The sequence below is a fragment of the Eptesicus fuscus genome, chromosome 11, assembly GCF_027574615.1.
Source record: "Eptesicus fuscus isolate TK198812 chromosome 11, DD_ASM_mEF_20220401, whole genome shotgun sequence".
NCBI classification, from domain to species: domain Eukaryota; kingdom Metazoa; phylum Chordata; class Mammalia; order Chiroptera; family Vespertilionidae; genus Eptesicus; species Eptesicus fuscus.
The window spans coordinates 66419238-66441404 of record NC_072483.1 but is presented as its reverse complement, the minus strand read 5'-3'; the positions used below and the strand labels follow the sequence as shown (position 1 = coordinate 66441404).

The window sequence follows — 22167 nt, the reverse complement described above, 5'->3', positions numbered from 1 at the left end:
ATATGAATAACCTCGGTCACTGGGCTGTTGCATACAATTTCAGATTTTATAATGATTTCATGTTTGTTTCAGTATTATTTAAAGTGTTTGTTGAAATAATAATTCTTTTTTTGGTGCTTTATCTCTTAAATTAATTTATCATCAGTGTTTACTCTATGCATCAGTTCTGCCCAAACATGGGAATATTGATCTCAATTTATGAGTATGTACTTGAAATGAAAAACCTAATCAGATTTTTCATGTGGTCCCAAGAATGTCTTTGGCTGAAATTCCTTGCCAGTGATCTCTGAAGCAACCCAGCCTGGCCCATGTTTTTGCCTCGTCCTTCCTGGACCCTGCATGAAGAAAATTGCATCCTGGCTGTATCCCCTCCAGAGTCACCTTCCTGAAAGGAGACTCCAAACTGGGCACCAGGACTAGCCTAAGAGCTCCTGGAAACTGGAGAGTCAAAATTTCCCATTTAAACCTAATGAAGCCCATAAACTAACTGTCAATTAAAAGATTGGTCAAATTAGGGGCACAAAAGAACTCTCTGAAGGCAGCTTTGCTCCACCCAGGGTTTCCTCTTCTGAACCACAGAACAGAAAAAATGATGTGTGTGACTTCTTTCTCAATTCTCCCATCATAAATGCAAAAGAGACAAGTTAACTCATAAAGTGGCTGCTTTAGGGCATTAGGAAGTGATTGTCTTGAGCAACCCATGGTGAGAAAGGATAGCTAGGTACTGGAAATGCTTTATATCTTGATATGGCTTATATATACTAGTGTGTGTGTGTGTGTGTGTGTGTGTGTGTGTGTGTGTGTGTGTGTGTGTGTGTGTGTGTAAATATGTATTTGGCTATATACTGAATGTAAAATATGCTTTTTAAAGAAAAGGTCAGCCCAATGGTCAACCGAGATCAGTGATTTAAAAAAATACTGAATCAAAATTGTAGTGGTGCTAAACAACAAAAATGGAGAAGGTAATTTTAAAAAATTGGGAACCAATGTAATCTGATTTGGAATTGAGTTTTTAAAAATTGCTAATTTAGCCATTGGCTTTTTCATCACTCAAACTTCCATAAAACATTTATAGCTACTTGCCTCATGAAATAAGGTAAAATAAAAGAGATACTGCCCAAAAATCTTTTAATAAGACTAACCATACAACCTTTTTTTTCTTTTCCCTGTAGGAGACCGAGGTTTTCCAGGAACTAAAGGATCACCAGGTTGTCCTGGAGAAATGGGAAAGCCAGGGTTACCTGGAAATCCAGGCCTCCCAGGAGCCAAGGTCTTTGAGAATTAAAATTCAGACTGAAATGGGGAAGAGGAGGAGCAATTACAGTTAGCCAGTTAGGATGTTCCTACCAGTCAGGATGCTCTGTGTAGAAATTATCAATATACTTGTAAATGATAAAGCAGATGATTTTTAAAAAATTTTTAAACTATTTCTCCCTTTTAGAAAGAAAAACAGAAAGTGTTAAGGAGACAGGTTTGCTTTTCTATTTCTTCCTTAACCTTCAGAAACATTCATATTTAAAATGGGAGAATTCTAGAAAGAAATATGGATAGCTATGAGAAAAACTCAAGCGTAGAGACATTTAGATTTAAAGAGAATCCCACAGTATTATGAAAAAGTAAGGGATCTAAAGAATTATTATGCATAAATTTATAGAAAAATCAGCAACTAGAGTTGAAAACGGAGAGTTGATAGAATGGTGGCAACTGTGAAAAAAGGTACTTAGGACCTCCATGATGAATATGTTATCTTCAAGTAAATAGCCCTAAAGACAAGCCAATCTCTCTATATCAAAGGCTAAGGGACTGACCGTACATACATCCGACTGGCCGGTACATATGACACGCACTGGCAATTTAAAAATAAACTTTGACTCGCACATGCGCAATACATATAAAGCTCTCGCTGGTGCCAATTGCACGTGTGTTTTAATTTTATAATACTATATTATATATACTATTTTGACATGTAATTTTTTGCTATAATGTAATTACCGCATGAATCATTCTTCTAATTAATTTCCTTTCAATGTGCACAAATCCATGCACCAGGCCACTAGTAGTCAATAAGTATCTAGAAGCATTATATAGTAAAACTAACACCATTTCTGTGCCATAGGGAGAACCAGGACTAGCCATGCCTGGAGAACCAGGAATACCAGGTTTTCCAGGAGAAAGAGGCAATGCTGGGGAAAATGGAGAAATTGGACTCCCTGGACTTCCAGGTCTCCCTGGAATTCCAGGAACTGGAGGGCTTGATGGACCACGAGGTACAATAGCAAGTTCAATTACTTTTCTCCTCTGTGAGCTTTGCTAAAATGCAGCAAATTGAATGTGTAGGTGCTGTAGGGGTGAAGAATTCTCAAAGTTCTAGATGAATAAATAGAATCTGTGGGACCTAATTATTTCTCCACTCAACATTGTTGCTCTACCTTTGTTCCTTCTTCCCTTCTTTGTTCCTTCTTTCCTTCTTAATGAGTGTTCTCTGTATAAGACATATTAATGATAATAAATATTGGCCCAATTTAGGGGGAGGGGATTTGCAGGAGAATGTTTGGGATAGCAATACTAGGACCTTGGATTTTGGCCCTGGAATATATTCTTGGATTCTCTTTTGCAGGGGATCCAGGGCAGCCTGGACCACCTGGAGAAAAAGGACTCCCAGGGAGATGCACAGAGGGTGCCAGGGGACCCCAGGGACTTCCAGGCTTAAATGGATTGAAAGGGCAACAAGGTAAGAGGAGGGCCTCAAAACCGGTCACTAGATGGGCAAGTGGCCTGGGACTCCTGCTAGATGTTTTGCTGTTTAATTCTGGAACTGTCCAGCAGCAAGTCCTGACCACTGCTCATGGGAACTGGTATGAAATATAAACCAGTTCCTTGTTTATATTTCAAATCCAACTTGTTGTCATGGATTTGTTGCAGTGAGGACTCACGCATGGTGAGTGGCACTGAATGTGTTCTGTAAGTTCAAGACAAGGCAAAGTCATTAAGTGCAGTCCCGGGATGTGCCTGCAGAATTAGAAAATAGATCTAAATTCTACATTTTTATTACTGCAAGAGTCATTGAAACAGAGAATGCTAAAGCCAGAAGGGATCTTAAAAATTTTATAGGAGGGGACATTAACCAACCAATCAATCCATCCATCTGATGAGTATGTGTTTTATTTAGCTCCAAATCACAAAGCTAAATATTTACAGCCATAAAATATTTCTGGAGTCAGTGGGGAAAGCATTTGTGTGTTCATTCCTTTATCTCATTCATTCATTCACATATAGGTAGAAAAGGTGAAGCAGGACCAAAGGGAGACCCAGGGATTCCAGGCTTGGATAGATCAGGACTTCCTGGAGAACCTGGACCACCAGGAATGCCAGGTCATCAAGGCGAGATGGGACCACCTGGTCAAAAAGGATATCCAGGAAACCCAGGATTTTTAGGGCCACCAGGTATTTATTTTTATTTTTCAATTACAATTGACATATAATATCATATTAGTTTCAGGTATTCCACTGAAACTAATGATTATTTTTGCTGTGTAATCCTTTTTATATGTTACTACTAAAATAGATTTGCTAGTATTTTGTTGAGAATTTTTGCATCTATATTTACAAGGGAAATGGGTGTGTCTTTTTTCTTTTCTTATGATGTTTCTTCCTAGTTTTGGTATCAGGGTAATGCTGGTCTTACAGAACAAGATGGGAAGTGTTCCCTCCTCTTACATTTTCTAGAAGAGTTTGTGGAAAAGGGATATTTTTTTAAATGTTTGTTAGAATTCATCAGTGAAGTGATCCAGTTCGGGGCTTTTCTTTGTGATAATTTTTTAAATTACTAATTCAATTTATTCATTTGTTATGGGCCTAATTAGATTTTCTATTTCCTCTTGAGTCATTTTTGGTAATCTGGACATCTCTAGGAGTTTGTCCATTTTCTGTAGGTTATCTAATTTGCTGGCATGTGGTTATTCATAGCATTCCCTTATAGTTCATTTTATTTCATCACTGTGTTGACAGTTAATATGTTTCAGAAGAATATTCCAATATTCTCCTGGCATGTAACCTCACTGACCTTTCCTCTAGAGAAGAGCACAGGATAACAACTTAATCTGCAAATTATCCTTGCATTTGTATGATTGAGCTGTTATCACATGCCAGCACTGTTCCAGGCCCTAGGGCCACATCAGTGGACAAGTTCCACCTCTGCCAGTGAGTGAGACAAAAATGAATACATTAGTTATAAGTTCAACTCTAGACAACAGCTATGAAGAAAATAAAATGGAGCTATTGGTCATGGACGGAGAGGAGGAATAGTCCAAAACATAAACATATTCTATTCTTATCCACAAATGTGATCTGCTACCAATGACTTCCACATACACGATGTAATAAGAGACTGGTTACTGACCCATCTCCTAGACAATTATGGTTATTTTCTTATTTATAGAAACTATTCCTTCAACTTCCACTTTCTCCTTCTAAATATAATTTATTTTGTGGAAAAAGCACTTGCTTTTCTCATTCTGAATATGCTTTGTGTTACTTGTTTCGACAGGTGAAAGAGGAACCATTGGGATGATGGGCTACCCGGGCAACATTGGCCTTCCGGGGCCTCCTGGGACCCCAGGCTCCCCAGGACAGAAGGGTAAGTGATGGAAGAAGTTATCAGGAGGAAGGAACAGCAAAATGGTTATATTTTATTCTTTGAGGGGAAGCTCGTTCTGAGAAAATCATGTATTTGATTTTGCTGTTTCCTGTTTTCCTTTTCCCCATTTGAACGGGATCATTTTCTTCCCTACAGGCTGTTTTAGGAAACTATTTATGAAGGTCTCAGCACTGTCAAGTGTTTTGGCTTGTTTGTTTTGTTTTATGGTAAGCACTGTTAACTTTTGCAACCTTATGCACTATTTAAAGAATTAAGGAACTGCTGTGGTTACTCCTGTCTTACAGGTAGCTCTGGAATCCCAGGAGCAAAGGGTGAGAGAGGACCCCCAGGAGCCAAGGGGGAGAAAGGAACTAAAGGACCTCCTGGGCCTTCTCAAATATCTCACTTACTGGGGGACAAAGGAGAACCAGGCCTCAAAGGTACAGACTGCCTTACATTTAGAACCAGAACATCAGAGCTGATTCTAAAACTGAGAATTATCCAGGCAAACCCTTCCGGTTGGCAAATGAGGACAGTGAGGGCCAGTGTTTAGTATCCTGTCCACAGTCCCAAAGCCAGTCGTTGGCCCAAGCCTGAACTAGAACTGGGTCTCATGTGCCTTGCACAATAATATGTTGCCTCTTTAATGCATAACTCTTTATTTCTAAGCAACTCTGCATTTTGGTCAGCTGTTTCTAAATTTTCCCTAGTCAGTTTTTAAACTGTAAGTCTCAAAACCCCTATTTGCCAAGTAAGTTGAAAAATAAACCCTTAGGAAGTTCCACATAAAAACCTTCCCTGCCTAAAATAGAAACCTCCACCCCAAATTCCACTATATTCCATCAGCCGTCAGGATTCATTTTTCCCATTTGCATCACAAAATTGCTTCTCATGCTCAAAATCCTTTGGAGAAGAGTGTTTTATCCATTTTAAGAAAGCCTGCCTTATGGTCTCCTTGACCAATGTTAATCCCAAGTAATTTTAGAAAAAAAGAGAATAGCTGGGTAAAATGAAATATTTGCAGATTAAACTTTCATAGCAGGGAACAATGAAGAAAAATGTACATTTTCAGTTGCCAAACCCTATTGTGTTGAGTAATTTGTAATACATTTTGAGAAGTGGGATTGTAGTCAACAAATATTTTTATGCTTGTCACATAAGGATGGATAGTCCAAGTAAAGATTTGCTTAACAAATTCTGCACAAGGTGCTGTAGGCCTGTCTAATTTAAATACAACCCATTTTTAAAATCTTAATTTCTCAAAGACTCAAAGGCATCCACTGCAAATGGATGAGGTATTGAGGGTGCAGGTAAGCACAACTGTGGTCCTCTCCTAAAGGAGCCTTCAGGGGAGACGTAGGTGTATGTATGAAAAGGCAGTGAGTAATATTTTTGATCAGGAAAATAGTGTGATCAAAGCCATGTCCTACAAAAGCAGGATGGTATTGTGGGAAGTTTATGAGTTCTCCCGCCTATGGAACTGGGTTCAAGTCCCAACACTACTATTGATGGACAGGGCGACTCTAGCTTAGTCCATTGACTTCTTAAGCCAGTTTTCTCATCTCTGCACTCTAGCTGGAAAGGCTTGAGGATAGACTTAGATTGCCTGCAGATTAAAAAAGATAAATAAAAGAGAATAGTGTCTGTCATATGCTAATTAGTTAATACACCATAGTTATAATAAATGGACTGAGAATGGGATAGTCTAGACACAAACATGGTCCTCTGGCATCACTAAGATAAAGCAAAAAGAAGCTATATTTAGGCTACTAAATCTTATAATGCTTGTTAATTGCTGGTTTTGTTTGAGAGCTAACTCATGCCAGCTACTATGCTAATATTCTCATTTAATCCTGTTTTTAAAAAGATGTAAGTCCACATTGGCGCATTCTCTTAACAAATATCCTATATTCTATTATAATAATACTAGAGGCCCGGTGCACGAAATTTGTGCACTGGGGAGGGGGGGGTCCCTCAGCCCAGCCCACACCCTCTCGCAGTCCGGGACCTCTTGCTCCTTACTGCCCACTTGCTCACTGCTCCTTACCACTTGACTCGCTGTTCCTTAGCGCTGCTGTGGAGGTAGGAGAGGCTCCTGCCACTGCCGCTACACTTGCCAGCCACGAGCCCGGCTTCTGGCTGAGCGGTGCTCCCCCTGTGGGAGCACACTGACCACCAGGGGGCAGCTCCTGCACTGAGCATCTGCCCCCTGGTGGTCAGTGCACATCATAGCAACCAGTCATTCTGGTCGTTTCACTGTAATGGTCATTTAGGTTTTTATTATATAGATAACATCAATTTTAATCAGGATGTAGATAACTCTGATAAAATTCTAACCTGTATTTTTAATACATTGTTTAACTTTAGGGTTTGCAGGACAGCCGGGTGAGAAAGGAAACAGAGGCATTCCCGGGTTACCGGGTTTAGAAGGACACAAAGGGCCACCTGGGCCACCAGGACCACCAGGTATAGTGGACTTGCTAATAGAAATATCAGGCTTTACGTTTCCCTACATCTAAATGTAACAAAAATGTGTTTCTAGACTTTCTGGTATGAATGTGAATCCCGTTCTAATAGTCTTCCAACAGAAATTTGCTTCTAAATTAAACCAAAATGAAGGTGTGTATAGTCAGCCTGTATTAACCAAAAAATATTAACATGCACAAAGTTCCATTTTTGTACTAAAAATTTTATTTTGAAACTACTAATATGTATTGTAAACTTTAATTTATCACAATATTACATATCATAGAAGAAAATCAGATAATGCTTTAGAGGTTTTCAAATTTGCCTCTTCCTTTTTTAAATAGGTTATTGAGTTTGCAAACTAATTTTTTAAACAATTAAAGTAGCCACCTTATTCTCTGTGATCCCATCAAAATATATTACATGGCAGTAAATGTTCAGTGTAATCTATTACTTTCCTGCGTTGGTCCTAGGATGATCTTGATATTCAAAATCTAGGCCTGCTGACAAGAATCTAACTTTCTCTAAGTTTACATGTCTGGGTCCTCAGTCCCCTCCTTATATGAAGGCAAAAGGCAGCTAGCAAGTACTCAAACCAACTGGCCTGGCTGCTCTGGATACATAAATTCATGCAGGCAACAAATATTTATTGAGCACCTTGAATCCGGGAACTATGCAGGGCACATGACTGTTTATTTGTTCTCAAGGCCCCAGAGGAGATCCTGGAAGCAATGGGAATCCTGGAGAACCAGGCCCCCAAGGAGTGCCAGGAAGCATGGGGAACATGGGGGTGCCAGGTAATGTATAAGATCCTGCTATGAGCCTACATGCTTATGATGGATCCCAGTTCTAGATATTTTGTGTTATTTGTTGTTTTGATTTCCCATTTCTTAGAAAGTTGGTGTAATACAACTAGATTTACTTTCAGACAAATGTACTATGTGCAACTAGAACACTAATGAGAACAAAATAAATATTTACATTGTGTAAAAATAATACATCATGACTACCTGGTTTTTTATAAAAATAATACATCATGACTACCTGTGTTTACCTATTGTATCTGATTTCTTGCCTAATTTCAGGGTCCAAAGGAAAGAGGGGAACTTTGGGACTCCCAGGTCTCCCTGGAAAAACAGGCTTCCCAGGTATTCATGGTCCCCAAGGAGATAAGGGAGAGCCAGGTTATTCAGAAGGCACAAGGCCAGGACCACCAGGACCCAAGGTATATCGGCCAGTGAAGTATTTACATTTTGGTGGTGGGGTGAGTCCCTTTAAATACCAACAACTATTGGATTCAATGTGAGCAGAGAAAAATTTAAATATTATTATATTTTCAGGTAGGTATTTGGGTTCTCTTTAATCCTATCTTCACAACTGAGGATGCCTATTACACAGCTGTCAACTTCTTAATGTTTTCTTGCCCGTTTCAAATCTCAAAGAATTTCTCATAATTGTCCCTGCAATTTAACTGTGCTGCCAGAAGGAGGCAGTGATCAAGAACTCACACAATCTGCCAGGGCAGTGTTTGTTTTCTGTGACACAAAGTAGCTAGTCTCTGCTATAGACTCACCTCACACAGACTTATAAAAATAAATTTCCAAACCTTATAATAAAAAACACTTGACTTATTAAACTGTAATAAGATATATAAAGTAAAATAACTTTATTTTTTTTTAAAATATTTTTATTGAGGTATTATATGTGTACATATCTTACTATTACCCCCCCCACCCCACACCCACACATGCCCTCCCCCCCCAGAGTTTTGCGTCCATTGTTTATGCTTATATGCATGCATACAAGTCCTTCGTTTGATTTCATAACTCCCCCACCTTTCCCAAACTTTCCCCCTGTACTTTGAAAGTCTGTTTGATGCTTTACTGTCTCTGTATCTATCTTTTTGTTCACCACTTTATAATGTTCTTTACTATCCCTAAATGAGTGAGATCATGTGGTATTTTTCTTTCATTGACTGGCTTATTTCACTTAGCATAATGTTCTCCAATTCCATCCAGGTTGCTGCAAATGATGAGAATTCCTTCTTTTTTATGGCAGCATAGTATTCCATTGTGTAGATGTACCACAGTTTTCCGATCCACTCATCTGCTGACGGGCACCTAGGCTGTTTCCAAATCTTAGCTATTGTAAATTGTGCTGCTATGAACATAGGGGTGCATATATCCTTTCTGATTGGTTTTTCTAGTTTCTTCGGATATATTCCCAGGAGTGGGATTACTGGGTCAAATGGGAGTTCCATTTTCAGTTTTTTGAGGAAACTCCATACTGTTCTCCACAGTGGCTGCACCAGTCTGCATTCCCACCAGCAGTGCACGAGGGTTCCTTTTTCTCCGCATCCTCGCCAACACTTGTTGTTTGTTGATTTGTTGATGATAGCCATTCTGACAGGTGTGAGATGGTACCTCATTGTTGTTTTGATTTGCATCTCTCGGATAATAAGTGACTTTGAACATGTTTTCATGTGTCTCTTGGCCTTCCTTCTGTCTTCTTTTGAAAATATTCTGTTTAGGTCTGTTGCCCATTTTTTTATTGGGTCATTTATCTTCCTCTTATTGAGTTGCATAAGCTGCCTGTAGATGTTGGAGATTAAACCTTTATCAGTGATAGCATTTGCAAATATGTTTTCCCATGCAGTGGGCTTTCTTGTTGTTTTGTTGATGGTTTCTTTTGCTGTAAAAAAGCTTTTTATTTTGATGTAGTCCCATTTGTTAATTTTCTCTTTAGCTTCCATTGCCCTAGGGGCAGTGTCAGTGAAGAAGTTCTTGTGGCATATGTCTGAGATTTTGTTGCCTGTGGATTCCTCTAGTATTTTTATGGTTTCCCGTCTTATGTTTAAGTCCTGTATCCATTTTGAGTTTATTTTTGTGTATGGTGTAAGTTGGTGATCTAGTTTCATTTTTTTGCATGTATCTGTCCAGTTTTCCCAACACCATTTATTGAAGAGACTGTCTTGACTCCATTGTATGTTCATGCCTCCTTTGTCAAATATTAATTGAGCATAGTGGTTTGGGTCGATATCTGGGTTCTCTATTCTGTTCCATTGATCAATATGTCTGTTCTTGTGCCAGTACCAGGCTGTTTTGAGAACAGTGGCTTTGTAATACAGCTTGAAATCTGGTATTGAGATCCCACCTACTTTATTCTTCTTTCTGAGGATTGCTGAGGCTAGTCGGGGTCTTTTTTTATTCCAGATGAATTTTTGGAGAGTTCTTTCTAGGTCTGTGAAATATGCTGTTGGTATTTTGATGGGGAGTGCATTGAATCTGTAGATTGCTTTGGGTAGTATGGACATTTTAATGATGTTGATTCTACCAATCCAGGAACATGGTATGTTCTTCCATCTGTTTACGTCTTCCTCTATCTCTTTTTTCAGTGTCCTGTAGTTTTCTGCGTATAGGTCTTTTACCTCCTTAGTTAAGTTTATTCCTAGGTATCTTAATTTTTTTGGTGCGATGGTAAATGGGATTGCTTTTTTAGTCTCTCTTTCTGTAAGTTCATTATTGGTGTATAGAAAAGCCATAGATTTCTTGGCGTTAATTTTGTATCCCGCTACATTGCCGAATTCATTTATTAAGTCTATTAGTTTTTTGATGGAATCTTTTGGGTTTTTTATGTACAATATCATGTCATCTGCAAATAAGGACAGCTTCACTTCTTCTTTTCCAATTTGGATGCCTCTTATTTCTTCTTCTTGCCTAATTGCGATAGCTAATACTTCCAGTACTATGTCAAATAGAAGTGGTGAGAGTGGGCATCCCTGTCTTGTTCCTGTTCTTAGGGGAAATGGTTTTAGTTTTTGCCCATTGAGTATGATGTTTGCTGTGGGTTTATCATAAATAGCTTTTATTATGTTGAGGTATGAGCCTTCTATTCCCACCTTGTTGAGAGTTTTTATCAAGAAAGGGTGTTGGATTTTGTCAAATGCTTTTTCTGCATCTATTGATATGACTATGTGATTTTTATCTCTCAATTTGTTTATGTGATGTATCACGTTTATTGATTTGCGGATATTGTACCATCCTTGCATTCCTGGAATAAATCCTACTTGGTCATGGTGTATGATCTTTCTGATGTACTGCTGGAGCCGATTTGCTAGAATTTTGTTGAGGATTTTGGCATCAATGTTCATGAGGGATATTGGCCTGTAATTCTCTTTCATTGAGTTGTCTTTATCTGGTTTTGGTATTAGGGTGATGCTGGCTTCATAGAAGGAGCTTGGAAGTGTTCCTTCCTCTTGAATTTTTTGGAATAGTCTGAGGAGGATAGGTTTTAGTTCTTCCTTGAAAGTTTGATAAAACTCTCCTGTGAAGCCATCTGGCCCCGGGCTTTTGTTTGCCGGAAGCTTTTTGATGACTGTTTCAATTTCTTCCATAGTTACTGGCATGTTGAGCTGTTTAGAATCTTCCTGATTGAGTTTTGGAAGGTTGTATTTTTCTAGGAATATGTCGATTTCCTCTAGGTTGTCCAGTTTGTTGGAATAGAGTTGTTCGTAGTATTTTGTAACAATCCTTTGTATTTCGTCGGGGTCTGTTGTTATTTCACCTCTTTCATTTCTGATTTTGTTTATTTGGGTCCTCTCTCTTTGCTTCTTGGTGAGCCTGGCTAGAGGTCCATCAATCTTGTTTATCCTTTCAAAGAACCAGCTCTTGGTTTTGTTGATCTTTTGTATTGTTTCTTTGGTCTCTATGTCGTTTATCTCCGCTCTGATCTTTATTATTTCTTTCCTTCTGCTTACACTGGGCTTATCTTGTTGCTCTCTCTCTAACTCTTTGAGTTGTTGGGTTAGGTAATTTATTACCATTGTTTCTTGTTTTTTGAAGTAGGCTTGTAGAGCTATGAACTTCCCTCTCAGGACTGCTTTCATTGTGTCCCATAGATTTTGGATTGTTGTGTTTTCATTGTCGTTTGTTGCCATGATGTTTTTTTATTTCTTCCTTGATGTCTTTGGTAACCCAGTCATGGTTTAATAACATGCTGTTTAGTCTCCAAGTGTTTGATTTCTTTGGGTTGTTTTTATTGTAGTTGATTTCCAGTTTTATGCCACTGTGATCTGAGAAGATACTTGATATGATTTCTATCTTCTTGAATTTGGAGAGACTTTGCCTATGTCCTAACATATGGTCTATCTTTGAAAATGACCCATGTGCACTTGAGAAGAATGTATATTCTGTGGCTTTGGGGTGAAATGTTCTGAAGATGTCGATTAATTCCATCTGTTCTAGTGAGTCATTTAGGATTGATGTTTCTTTGCTGATTTTTTGTTTAGAGGATTTGTCCAATGGTGATAGTGGGGTATTGAAGTCTCCTACTATGATTGTATTACTGTCAATCTCTCCTTTGATATCTTCCAGGAGTTTTTTAATGTATCTTGGTGCTCCTGTATTGGGTGCATATATGTTTACCAGAGTTATTTCTTCTTGTTGGATTTCTCCCTTTAGTATTATGAAGTGGCCTTCATTATCTCTTGTTATGTCCTTCACTTTGAGATCTAATTTGTCAGATATAAGTATTGCAACCCCAGCTTTTTTTTCATTTCCATTTGCCTGGAAAACCTTTTTCCATCCCTTTACTCTCAGTCTGTATGCATCCTTTTTTTTGAGGTGGGTTTCCTGTAGACAGCAGATATCTGGGTTTTGTTTTCTTATCCAGTCTGTTACCCTGTGTCTTTTGATTGGGGCATTCAATCCATTTACATTTAAAGTTATTATTGATAGGTACTTATTTGACGCCATTTTTATTCTATACCCCTGTGTACCTTCTTTGCTTCCTATTTCTTTCTTTTTTTTTACAGCAGACCCTTTAGTATTTCTTTCATTGCTGGTTTGGTGGTGATAAACTCCCTTAGTCCTTTTTTGTCTCTGAAGCTCCTGATTTCACCTTCAATTTTGATTGATAGCCTTGCTGGGTACAGTATTCTTGGATTTAGACCCTTCCTTTGCATGACTTGGTATATTTCATTCCATTCCCTTCTGGCCTGATGAGTTTCTGTTGAGAAATCAGTTGCTAGTCTGATGGGGGTTCCTTTGTATGTAACTGTCTGTCTCTCTCTGGCCGCTTGTAAGATTCTTACTTTGTCGTTGGTGTTTGCCAACTTAACTATAATGTGCCTTGGCGTCGGTCTTTTGGGGTTCATTTTGCTTGGAACTCTGTGAGCTTCTTGGATTTGTGTGGGTTTTTTCTTCCCTATATCAGGGAAGTTTTCTGTTATTATTTCTTCAAACAGGTTTTCTATTCCTTGCTCAGTTTCCTTTCCTTCTGGCACCCCTATTATCCTGATGTTGTTTTGTTTTGTATTGTCCCGAAGTTCCCTTACGCTCTCCTCAATCTTTCTAATTTTTGTTTCTAGAAGCTGTTGTAATTGGGTATTTTTTTCCATCTTGTCTTCTAGCTCACTTATGCGGTCCTCTGCTTCATCTAGTCTACTCTTGATGCTTTCTATTGAGTTCTTTACAGCAGCGATGTCACTTTTCATTTCTTCTTGGTTCTTCTTCATTTCTTCTTGGTTCTTACTCATATTGTCGAATTTGTCTTCCATCCTTTTCAGCCACTTTATGACCATTTCTCTGAATTCTTTCTCTGATAGGTTGTTTGCCTCTAAATCGTTTACTTCCTTTTCTGGTGATGCCTGCTTCTCTTTCCTGTGGGGGCTGTTTCTTTGTCTCCCCATGGTCTCTCTTCTCCGGATGTCTGGTTATATAGATTTCTCTCTCTGGCGTTGATTTAAAGGTATAAAATACAACACAACCAGGCACAACAGACAAGGCACTGAACAGAATTGTATTCACGATATTAATAACCTCCAATAAAGGTAACCACCAGAGAAAGACAAATTAGGGAATAGGAGTGGAAGAGGGAGAGTAAAAAGAAAGAACAACAATGAAGAAAAAAACAACAACAAATAGTGTGAATCTGAACTTGGGAAAAGAGCAGAAAGAAAGAAAAGAAATAACAGAAAAGAAAAAGAAAAGAAAAAAAAGTAAGAGAGACAAGAATGATAATAAGAGAGAAAAGGGGAACAAACTATATATATGGGGAGTAAACTCCACTAGAACAACCACTATTCCCAGCAAATTCCAGCAACACGAGCCTGGAGATTAATACAAACTGCAACAGCAGCTAATATCAAGTGAGGCAAGGGAAAACAAAAGTAAAAAACAAACAAAAACAAAGCAAACAAAAGAACCAACCAAACCAACAAAAAGAATAATCTAAACAATCTCATAAAAAAGCATAAAAATTCAATCTAATCAACATTCAAGCAAACAACAACAAAAGGCCCGAGAGAAAAATAATTTTTTAAAGGTAGCGTAGAGAGAGGTTTGTATGGATTTGGAGCAGGGGGTTGGGAATTGGATATATAAGTAGGGTGAAGTTTTAGCAGGGAGTAAACTGAAAAAGTAGGGAAAATCTAAAGCCAGAAAGGGTTAAGATAAACTGGGACCAAAAGGGGAAAGGTTAGGAGAGTGATGGCATAATGTTAGCTTTGAGATAGGGTAAAGCGATTGTAAGGGAAAGATGCAAATCGAATGTAGGACACTAATCCAAAAATAAAAGAAAGAGAAAATCAAATGACATTAAAAAAAAAAAAAAAGTAAAATAATAGTAATAATAGTGCTGATTGAAAATAAAAATGTAATAATTAAAAAGGTGAAAATCAAGTGAGGAAAAAGAAAAAAATATTAGTTTCTTAAGTAAAAGATGCAAAAAATGAAAATAAAAAAATATGAGAATAAAAAATTTAAAAAATTGAAAAAAGAATTGAAAATTAAAAAATAGGAAGACTAAAATGTGCAGTAGCGGCTGTCATTCACTTCCTCTATTATTCTGTTTGTTACGCCTTTTTCCCAGTCTGGGCGGTATTTCAGTTCAGCTTCATTCCAGGGCTCCTCAGTGTTGGAAGCCAGTCCTGCTTTTTAAGCCAGCCCTATCTTAATTTCTCGTATTTATTTTTGATTACACCAGAGACAATTAGCGTTTCAGCCCCTGGGTGGCAGTGTTTCTGAATTGACTTCCGGGCCTCTCTAGCTCTTTTTTCTTTTTTTTTTTTTCCCCTTCTATGGCACTCACTACCGGTTTGTGGAGATGTGCGCCTCAGAGCTGCCTCTCTGATGGTCACACGCAGCTCTGGCCCCAGGTTCCGAAAAAACACCTTCCCCCTGCAGTCTTTCAGGGTTTCCACCTGGGTTTACCTCTGTATTGGGCTTAGCAATCAGAGTCGGAAAGAGCCCAGGTGTGCGGACCGTGGGTCTGTGCCCCAGACTAAGGAGCCTGCACTCCTTTGAAAATTCTTAGTCTGACCCTCCTCGTCAGATTAAAATGAGTTGCTTTCAAGAGGTCACTTCTGTTAGCAGCTCAGAAGACCCCCCTCCTCATTCACGGATCACGGCAGTTCCAACTGCCGCTGATTTTTCTAGGCACAGACCTCCCGGCTCCTGCCGGTCCTGCGGCTGCCGCGCTTCCCTCACCCAGCGCCTCCCTCACCCACCACGGGGATCAGAAACCGCAGCTTATTTCAGACAAAATCTGACCTTTCCGTGGTGCAGTGAAGAGTTTCTTTGAATCCAAATGTTTGCGCTGATAGGGGACCGTTGGTCTGGTGCTCCCAGCAGTTCAGTGTTTGCAGTTGTCGCGGAAAGTCAGGTTTCCCCTAAAATCCTCCTTTCCTTGCAAGATGGCGAGGCGCCGGCGAGCCCGCAGCTCCAGGAGGGGACCCAGCCCCTGTGGGTGCTGCGCGGTCAGAGGAACACTGCCCAGCACTCCCCCGCCTTCTCCTGGAGTTTAGCTGTCCCTTGGCTTGCCCACATACACTCCCTCTGCGAGCCTCTGCTGCTCCGACTCTCCGCCCCAGGAACAGACTCCAAACCCGACTCTATTCCGTCGCCATTTTCTCCCTTCTTCCTAAAATAACTTTAGAACATCATCAAAAAGCAAACAAAATCCTAAGATACATACATTTATTATAATTGTTTTAGAACTGTACTGAATGAAAATTCCATTACACAGAATTGTATCTTGTCTTAATGTTCTCAGCGCTTGTGCTGTTAACTAGAGGTGTATTTGGAAGCCCTTGCCAGCATGTTGTACCAAGTAACAACCAAACATATCCATGGGGCTCAGCTGTTTTTTTTTTTTTTTAGGTTCATTTCCTTCCTATCCTTCTGTGTGTACTTATAATAAAAGCCAGAGCTAGATCACTAGAGAATGATTAATATAAATTCCCATAATCAGGGGTTTTAACATGGATTTCCATGCATCTATGGAACCCTAAGAAGTCTGCTAATCTCCTGAAATTGAATGTAAAATGAATGCAAATTTTTGTAGGGGAGAGTTCACATTTTTATCAGACTTTCAAAAGTATATGACTCTAAAATATATAAACCTTGTTGCTTAAGGGGACTTTTCCCTGACTCTCTTTTGAGCCAATAAAATATTACCTTTCCTAAAGATTTCCACCAATCATGTTCTCCGTTGGTAACTACTAAAACCACATCAGAGAAAATGTTTAGAAGCCACACAGACCCAAGAAAGCAACTCTTTATTACTTGGAGCACAAATAAATTTCCTTTGCCCTTGATTTTTAGACTAGGTCCTCAGAAAACCAGGGAGACACCATTTCCATTGAGATATTTTCTCAGTGAGGAATTGTCTTATACTTAATTAACATTCAATTAATTAATAGTTTCACTTAGATTTAGGGTTTTCATAGGTAACCACAGAAGAGATGTTCAGAACTATGCATTGAACAAAAATTGGGCTCATTTTATCAGACTGGCAAATCTTAGTAACAGAGTAGTATATTTTAATCAATTACTATGGAGATTTTGTAAGTAACCATCAAATCCATACGTGCTGGTTTATCATAAAATTGAAGTACAGATGTAATGGAGATTTTGCTTTCTTTTTACATATGATTGACATGCATTTATCAGCATGTGTAATATTGATAGAACATATATTCATTTGGTCTAACTATTTCTTTCCTACTCCTGAGTTAATTATCACAAGTTGAAATTATACCTTTGTGTGATTATTTACTATCTCCCCACTGGTCTCTAAAGCTCCATGAAGCAAGGACTGTATATATCACACATGTGTATATGGTTATTATATTGCTGGTGAGAGCCAGCTTTGGAGGTGTGAGACCCATGTAGTCACAGAGGTTGGGTGCTAAGAAGGGCGGCACACTTGGTTCAGTGCTTTAATGTCGCTGTCTTGAATTGCTTTACCATTTTGTAAAAGGGAGCTGAATATTCATTTTGGGCTGGACCCCACAAAACATGTAGCCCCCCTTTTCCCAGCACCTGTCACAGTACTGGCCCACAGCAGATACTCAGTATGACTTGCTAACTAACCAGCTAAATAATATTCCTATATAATAAAAGCATAGTATGCAAAGTGTTCCCTCGACGAGGAGTTCGTCTGGAAGTTCAATCAGGGGGTGGGGCTGGCTGGCGGCTGGAGGAAGGAAGGGCGTACCTGGCTGGCAGCCTGCCGCCAATAGGGACCCTACCAGTGTATGAATTTCGTGCACTGGGCCTCTAGTGTTAATAATAATAAATAAATGCAAACAAATACAGTTTATACTTCATTCTGATCACATATCCTGCTTACATGAGAATTTTAAAGGTGTTTGACTGAATTTAAGGGAGAACCAGGATTGCCAGGTGTCGTGGGAAGGAAAGGAGAAAGAGGGCCACCTGGGCCACCTGGATATTCAGGGCCTGCTGGACCTGACGGAGTCCCTGGACATCCCGGAAGTCCCGGCCACCCAGGTGAGCACTGGCTTTACTCTGAGAGCAGGAGGCATGACACTCAGCATGACTCTCGCCGCCTAGAATCGTCTCTGTAGACAGAAAGCTATTTAGGCTTTTGTGTTATAATTGCTTTTATTCAACTTTCATATTCTAATTGTAAGACACTAAGGAATAGAAGATTAATCAAGAGGAGCCTTATTTGCTGATGAGTCAGTTTGGTGGACTGAGATCTAAAAAACTGCTCCCATAAACAAAACTTCTGAGGTGCTCTCCAAAATTTCTGAGGAGTTCAGCCCAGAGACGTGAAATGTTAGTTCATTGTCCAATCTTATGATGGTTGTATCAGTTTTCTAGGTTTCCCATAACAAACAACACAGATGGAAATTTATTTTCTCACAATTCTGTAGGCTAGAAGTTTGAGATCAAGGTATCAGCAGGGTTGATTTCTTCTGAAGCCTTTCTCCTTGACTCATAGAGGGCCACGTTCCCCCCGTGTCTGTCCTCTATGTCTGTGTCCAAATAGCCTCTCCTTATGAGGACACCAGTCATGTTGGAGTAGAGCCCACCCAAGTGATCTCATCTTAATTTAACTGCTTCTTTAAAGACCCTGTCTCCAAGTATAGTGATATTCTGAAATATTGAGTGTTAGGATGCCAGCATATAAATTAGGAAGCAACACAGTTCAAACCATAACAATGTTGTGGTTTTATTTTTTCTGTCATGTTTCAAGGTCAAACTTTGGCTTTATTTTTTATTGCTTATAATTCAGGTTTCAGTTTTTGTTTTGCTTTACTAAAAACAACTGCTAAGCTACTGGGTTGCAGCTGCAGGTCTTACTTATAGATACCATTTAAATTATCATTTCAAACACTATAAGTTTCCATGGACTTGCTGTTAATTCCCAATTAAAGCAATAAGTCAGGTATCGAGTGGCCCACGTGATTGCTGTATGCACACTCTTCAAAATGGTTCAACACATTGCTGTGTTTCTCTAGGGAAGTAGCATCCAAGAAAAAGCCTGAGGTGACAGGTACAAGTCACCTGAACACCAGCGTGAGCACAGTTGACTGTAAGAACCGACCATTTCAGCCAATGTAATCATTTATCTTTCAGTATTTTTTGTCCTTTCCCTCTCTCTCCATTTGTAGGAAAGCCGGGTCCTGATGGTGACATGGGGTCAAGAGGAATGAAAGGCTTCCCTGGATTTCCAGGAACAAAAGGCCCTCCAGGTTCCTTCTCTACTTTGTCTATCACCCTTTCCTGAGGGAAGTGTGTTCCCCCTGAGTTTGAACTCTCTGCTTAGCTGTAGCTTTGAGCCACGACTGCTCTTTAGAAGGTAGCCTCCAATTACTCAGTGCTCAGACAGAAATGCAGAAGAGTGAGGCTAGCTATTTATACCTAATTCAAAGGTCTGCCAACCTAGACATTCCAGAGTGATAATCTTCATGACTGTATTAGTCTGTTCATAGCTTTCATTGTGAAGTTAGCTGCACATAACTACAGTTCTGCAAAATAAACACTTTTACCAGAGTTACACACATCTGGCACATTAGGCCATTCATCAGAAGGAAGTTCTCTCTTTGAATGACTTTTTTTTTTTTTTCAGGCCCTCCAGGATTCCCAGGAAACCCTGGACCAATGGGTATGAGAGGAGACCAAGGAAGTGATGGGATTCCTGGTCCAGCAGGAGAAAAGGGAGAAACGGGTACAACTTGCTCATTATCTTGGATCCACTAGTTTTATTTTGCATGAAGTAATTAGTGACACTAATTATTAATTTTTAATTATTAACCCTTCACTGCTCTAGAGATTCTTTTCTGACAGAACAATCTTTAAGATGTTCTGGGTATGTGATAATTTAAACTTCCTTTTATTGCCGAGGTTAAATTGACCTAACAGAATAAATCATATCTACATAATGAAACCAACCACATGTAAAATATTAATATGCCAAAATTACCTCTTTCAGGTTTGCTGGGGGCACTTCCAGGCCCAAAAGGGAAGCCTGGTGTTCAAGGTGAGCAGTTCTTCCTTCTTGGCCCTGGTGACTCACGGGTTCAAGGACAGAACCCGTAATATGCTTGATCTATAAAATAAAACATATGAATTAAAGGAGTCCCAGTGGTAAAATAGGATGTTTCTACTCTTCATATTCAAGTAAAAATGCTTCATTATTACCATTACCACAAAGTGAATGAATTAGAAACTGTGATCCAATTTCGGAATTTCCTGCTATGAAAGTCTTTAAAAATAAAAAGACTTCTTATCTATTTGCTTTGTTGTTGACAGCATGTTTTAAAGGCACCATTTCCTAAAAGGAGAAGGTGAAATTGGTGGCTTCTCAATGAGCATCCCTCCTGCTCTTCTTAGATGCAGGAATAACGCCAACCATTTCCCACCTTATCATCTCCACAGCTCTGATTCCAACCCCCACAGCCAGCTTGTGGGTCGCGCTACTCTTGATAAATTCTTTTAACATCTCAGACCTGGCAATTTACTGAGCATATCATTCAAAGCACATACAAGTTTTTCATTGGACAGCTGTAGTTCTGAATGTCTCATGCCAGTGTTTCATAAAGTAAGCAGCTGAAGTTTTCCCATTTTGTAGAGAAACCTGCCAGAAGAAACATTAGTTTACTTGTAACTTTTTATTGACCCTTCTCAGCCATGGGTCCTGTGGGTTTGAGTATTTTATTAGCAAAGACGCCTAAATTCTGGTTATTGATACTCAATAGTATCAATAAGTAGTCTGATGAAGTAGCAAGAAGTAGTCTGATGCTACTGAGAAACTCAGAAGGGCAGGAACTTCCTCTTGACCTACCAGCTCACCTGTGAACATAGACAAAAGCTGCCCCTTTCTGTTTGCTTCTGGATGATGTGATCATCTTTGGGGATGAGTTCAATATCCCCACGTTCTCACACACACTCCCCTCCCCCATGAGCATAAGGCTTTCCCAGTCTAGGTCACCGTCGAGTTTTAAAATTATGTCCAAAAGGAGAGTTTCTGTTCCTTTTCCTGGGGTAAGTTCCCAATTTAACCATTTGGAATGAGAAATCTTTAGCATTTAATTGGAAATACAATTTGATATAAAATGATCACATCTTAAGTTTTTAAAAAAGCGTCAAAAATAACAAATAGCCTAATTGTGTAAGTAAATGATTATGCACCTCAATCCCTCTAGGATAACTAAATATGGAGAAAAGTTCATTGAGACATGGAAGGTCTGAATCCTTTTCATTAGTTTATTCTCCCAACTCCTAAAAAGAAACCATGTCATAAAACAAGGAAGAATTTGAATGGAATTGGAACATATAACCCAAGACAGCAACTTGGTACTTTAGACCATTGCCAGACCGTTGTACAAATACAGTATTTCACAGCTTAGAGTGAGCTGAAATCATCTAAACACCTTAAAAGCATAAATTATGGGCATCAAAAAGCTAAAGAACATGAGAGACAAAAGGATGAATAGTCAATATTCATCCATTTTATTTCCATCCTCACTTTTAAGTCTTCCCCGCATAATAGCTTCCCAAGCCCTTCCTATGCCAGCAGCCTCATCCCCACTTTGTCTTCTTGCCATCATATCTGTCTCCTATTTTTATGCCACTTACTGTTTCTATAATAACACAAAGATGGGAGAGAGGGGGAAGTTTATTTTAGACTTACGCAGCATTTTCCATTCGCGAATGTCAATGTACAAGTTCTTGAAGGTTATTGAGAAATATTATTATTTAATAGTGACTTTGGGGCTCTTCCTTGGTAAATCCAAAGCTCCTGCCACATCCATCCCTTGCAGAGTAGAGTTTGCTGTATGGGGGAGGAGTGACCGGAGGACAGAGATGGGATTACAGCTTTGCCGTTCCTTTGCCTGGATTGAGCTGGGCGACACCTCCAATGCACACATCGTTGCCATGAAGTTTTAGCTTTGTGTGCTCTACTGAGTTTTCAGTGATTAAATAATGTCATTTTAATGAAAGTTCACCAGATAATAATAACCGTGGCTTACATTTACAGAATACTTTAGACCTTACACCATGCTTTTCCATCTCACTTTTCCATTTATTACCTCACTGGGTCCTTGAAGACCTGAGCTAGGTCAGACCCTACCTTCGTTTTAAAAATAAGAATATGACAAAGTGAAGTGACTTTGCCAAGATCAAATGGCTAATCAAAGGCAGAACTTACTCGAGACCTGCATTTCTTTTACCAGCTTATTTTTATAAACTATATATATATATATATATATGTGTGTGTGTGTGTGTGTGTATATATATATATATATATAT

General features: G+C 39.1%; 1 protein-coding gene across 1 annotated transcript in view; it reads left to right on the top strand.

Moving 5' to 3' along the window:
- Nucleotides 1-22167, top strand: part of COL4A3 (collagen type IV alpha 3 chain) — a 73268-nt gene that overhangs the window by 35246 nt on the left and 15855 nt on the right. Inside the window, exons 29-41 of the mRNA XM_054722847.1 lie at nucleotides 1173-1270; nucleotides 2117-2267; nucleotides 2618-2731; nucleotides 3277-3444; nucleotides 4547-4636; nucleotides 4942-5076; nucleotides 7004-7102; nucleotides 7810-7899; nucleotides 8188-8327; nucleotides 17769-17895; nucleotides 19026-19106; nucleotides 19484-19582; nucleotides 19847-19894. Coding sequence (XP_054578822.1) covers nucleotides 1173-1270; nucleotides 2117-2267; nucleotides 2618-2731; nucleotides 3277-3444; nucleotides 4547-4636; nucleotides 4942-5076; nucleotides 7004-7102; nucleotides 7810-7899; nucleotides 8188-8327; nucleotides 17769-17895; nucleotides 19026-19106; nucleotides 19484-19582; nucleotides 19847-19894 — 1440 coding nt within the window. The remainder of the gene's footprint in view (nucleotides 1-1172; nucleotides 1271-2116; nucleotides 2268-2617; nucleotides 2732-3276; nucleotides 3445-4546; nucleotides 4637-4941; nucleotides 5077-7003; nucleotides 7103-7809; nucleotides 7900-8187; nucleotides 8328-17768; nucleotides 17896-19025; nucleotides 19107-19483; nucleotides 19583-19846; nucleotides 19895-22167) is intronic.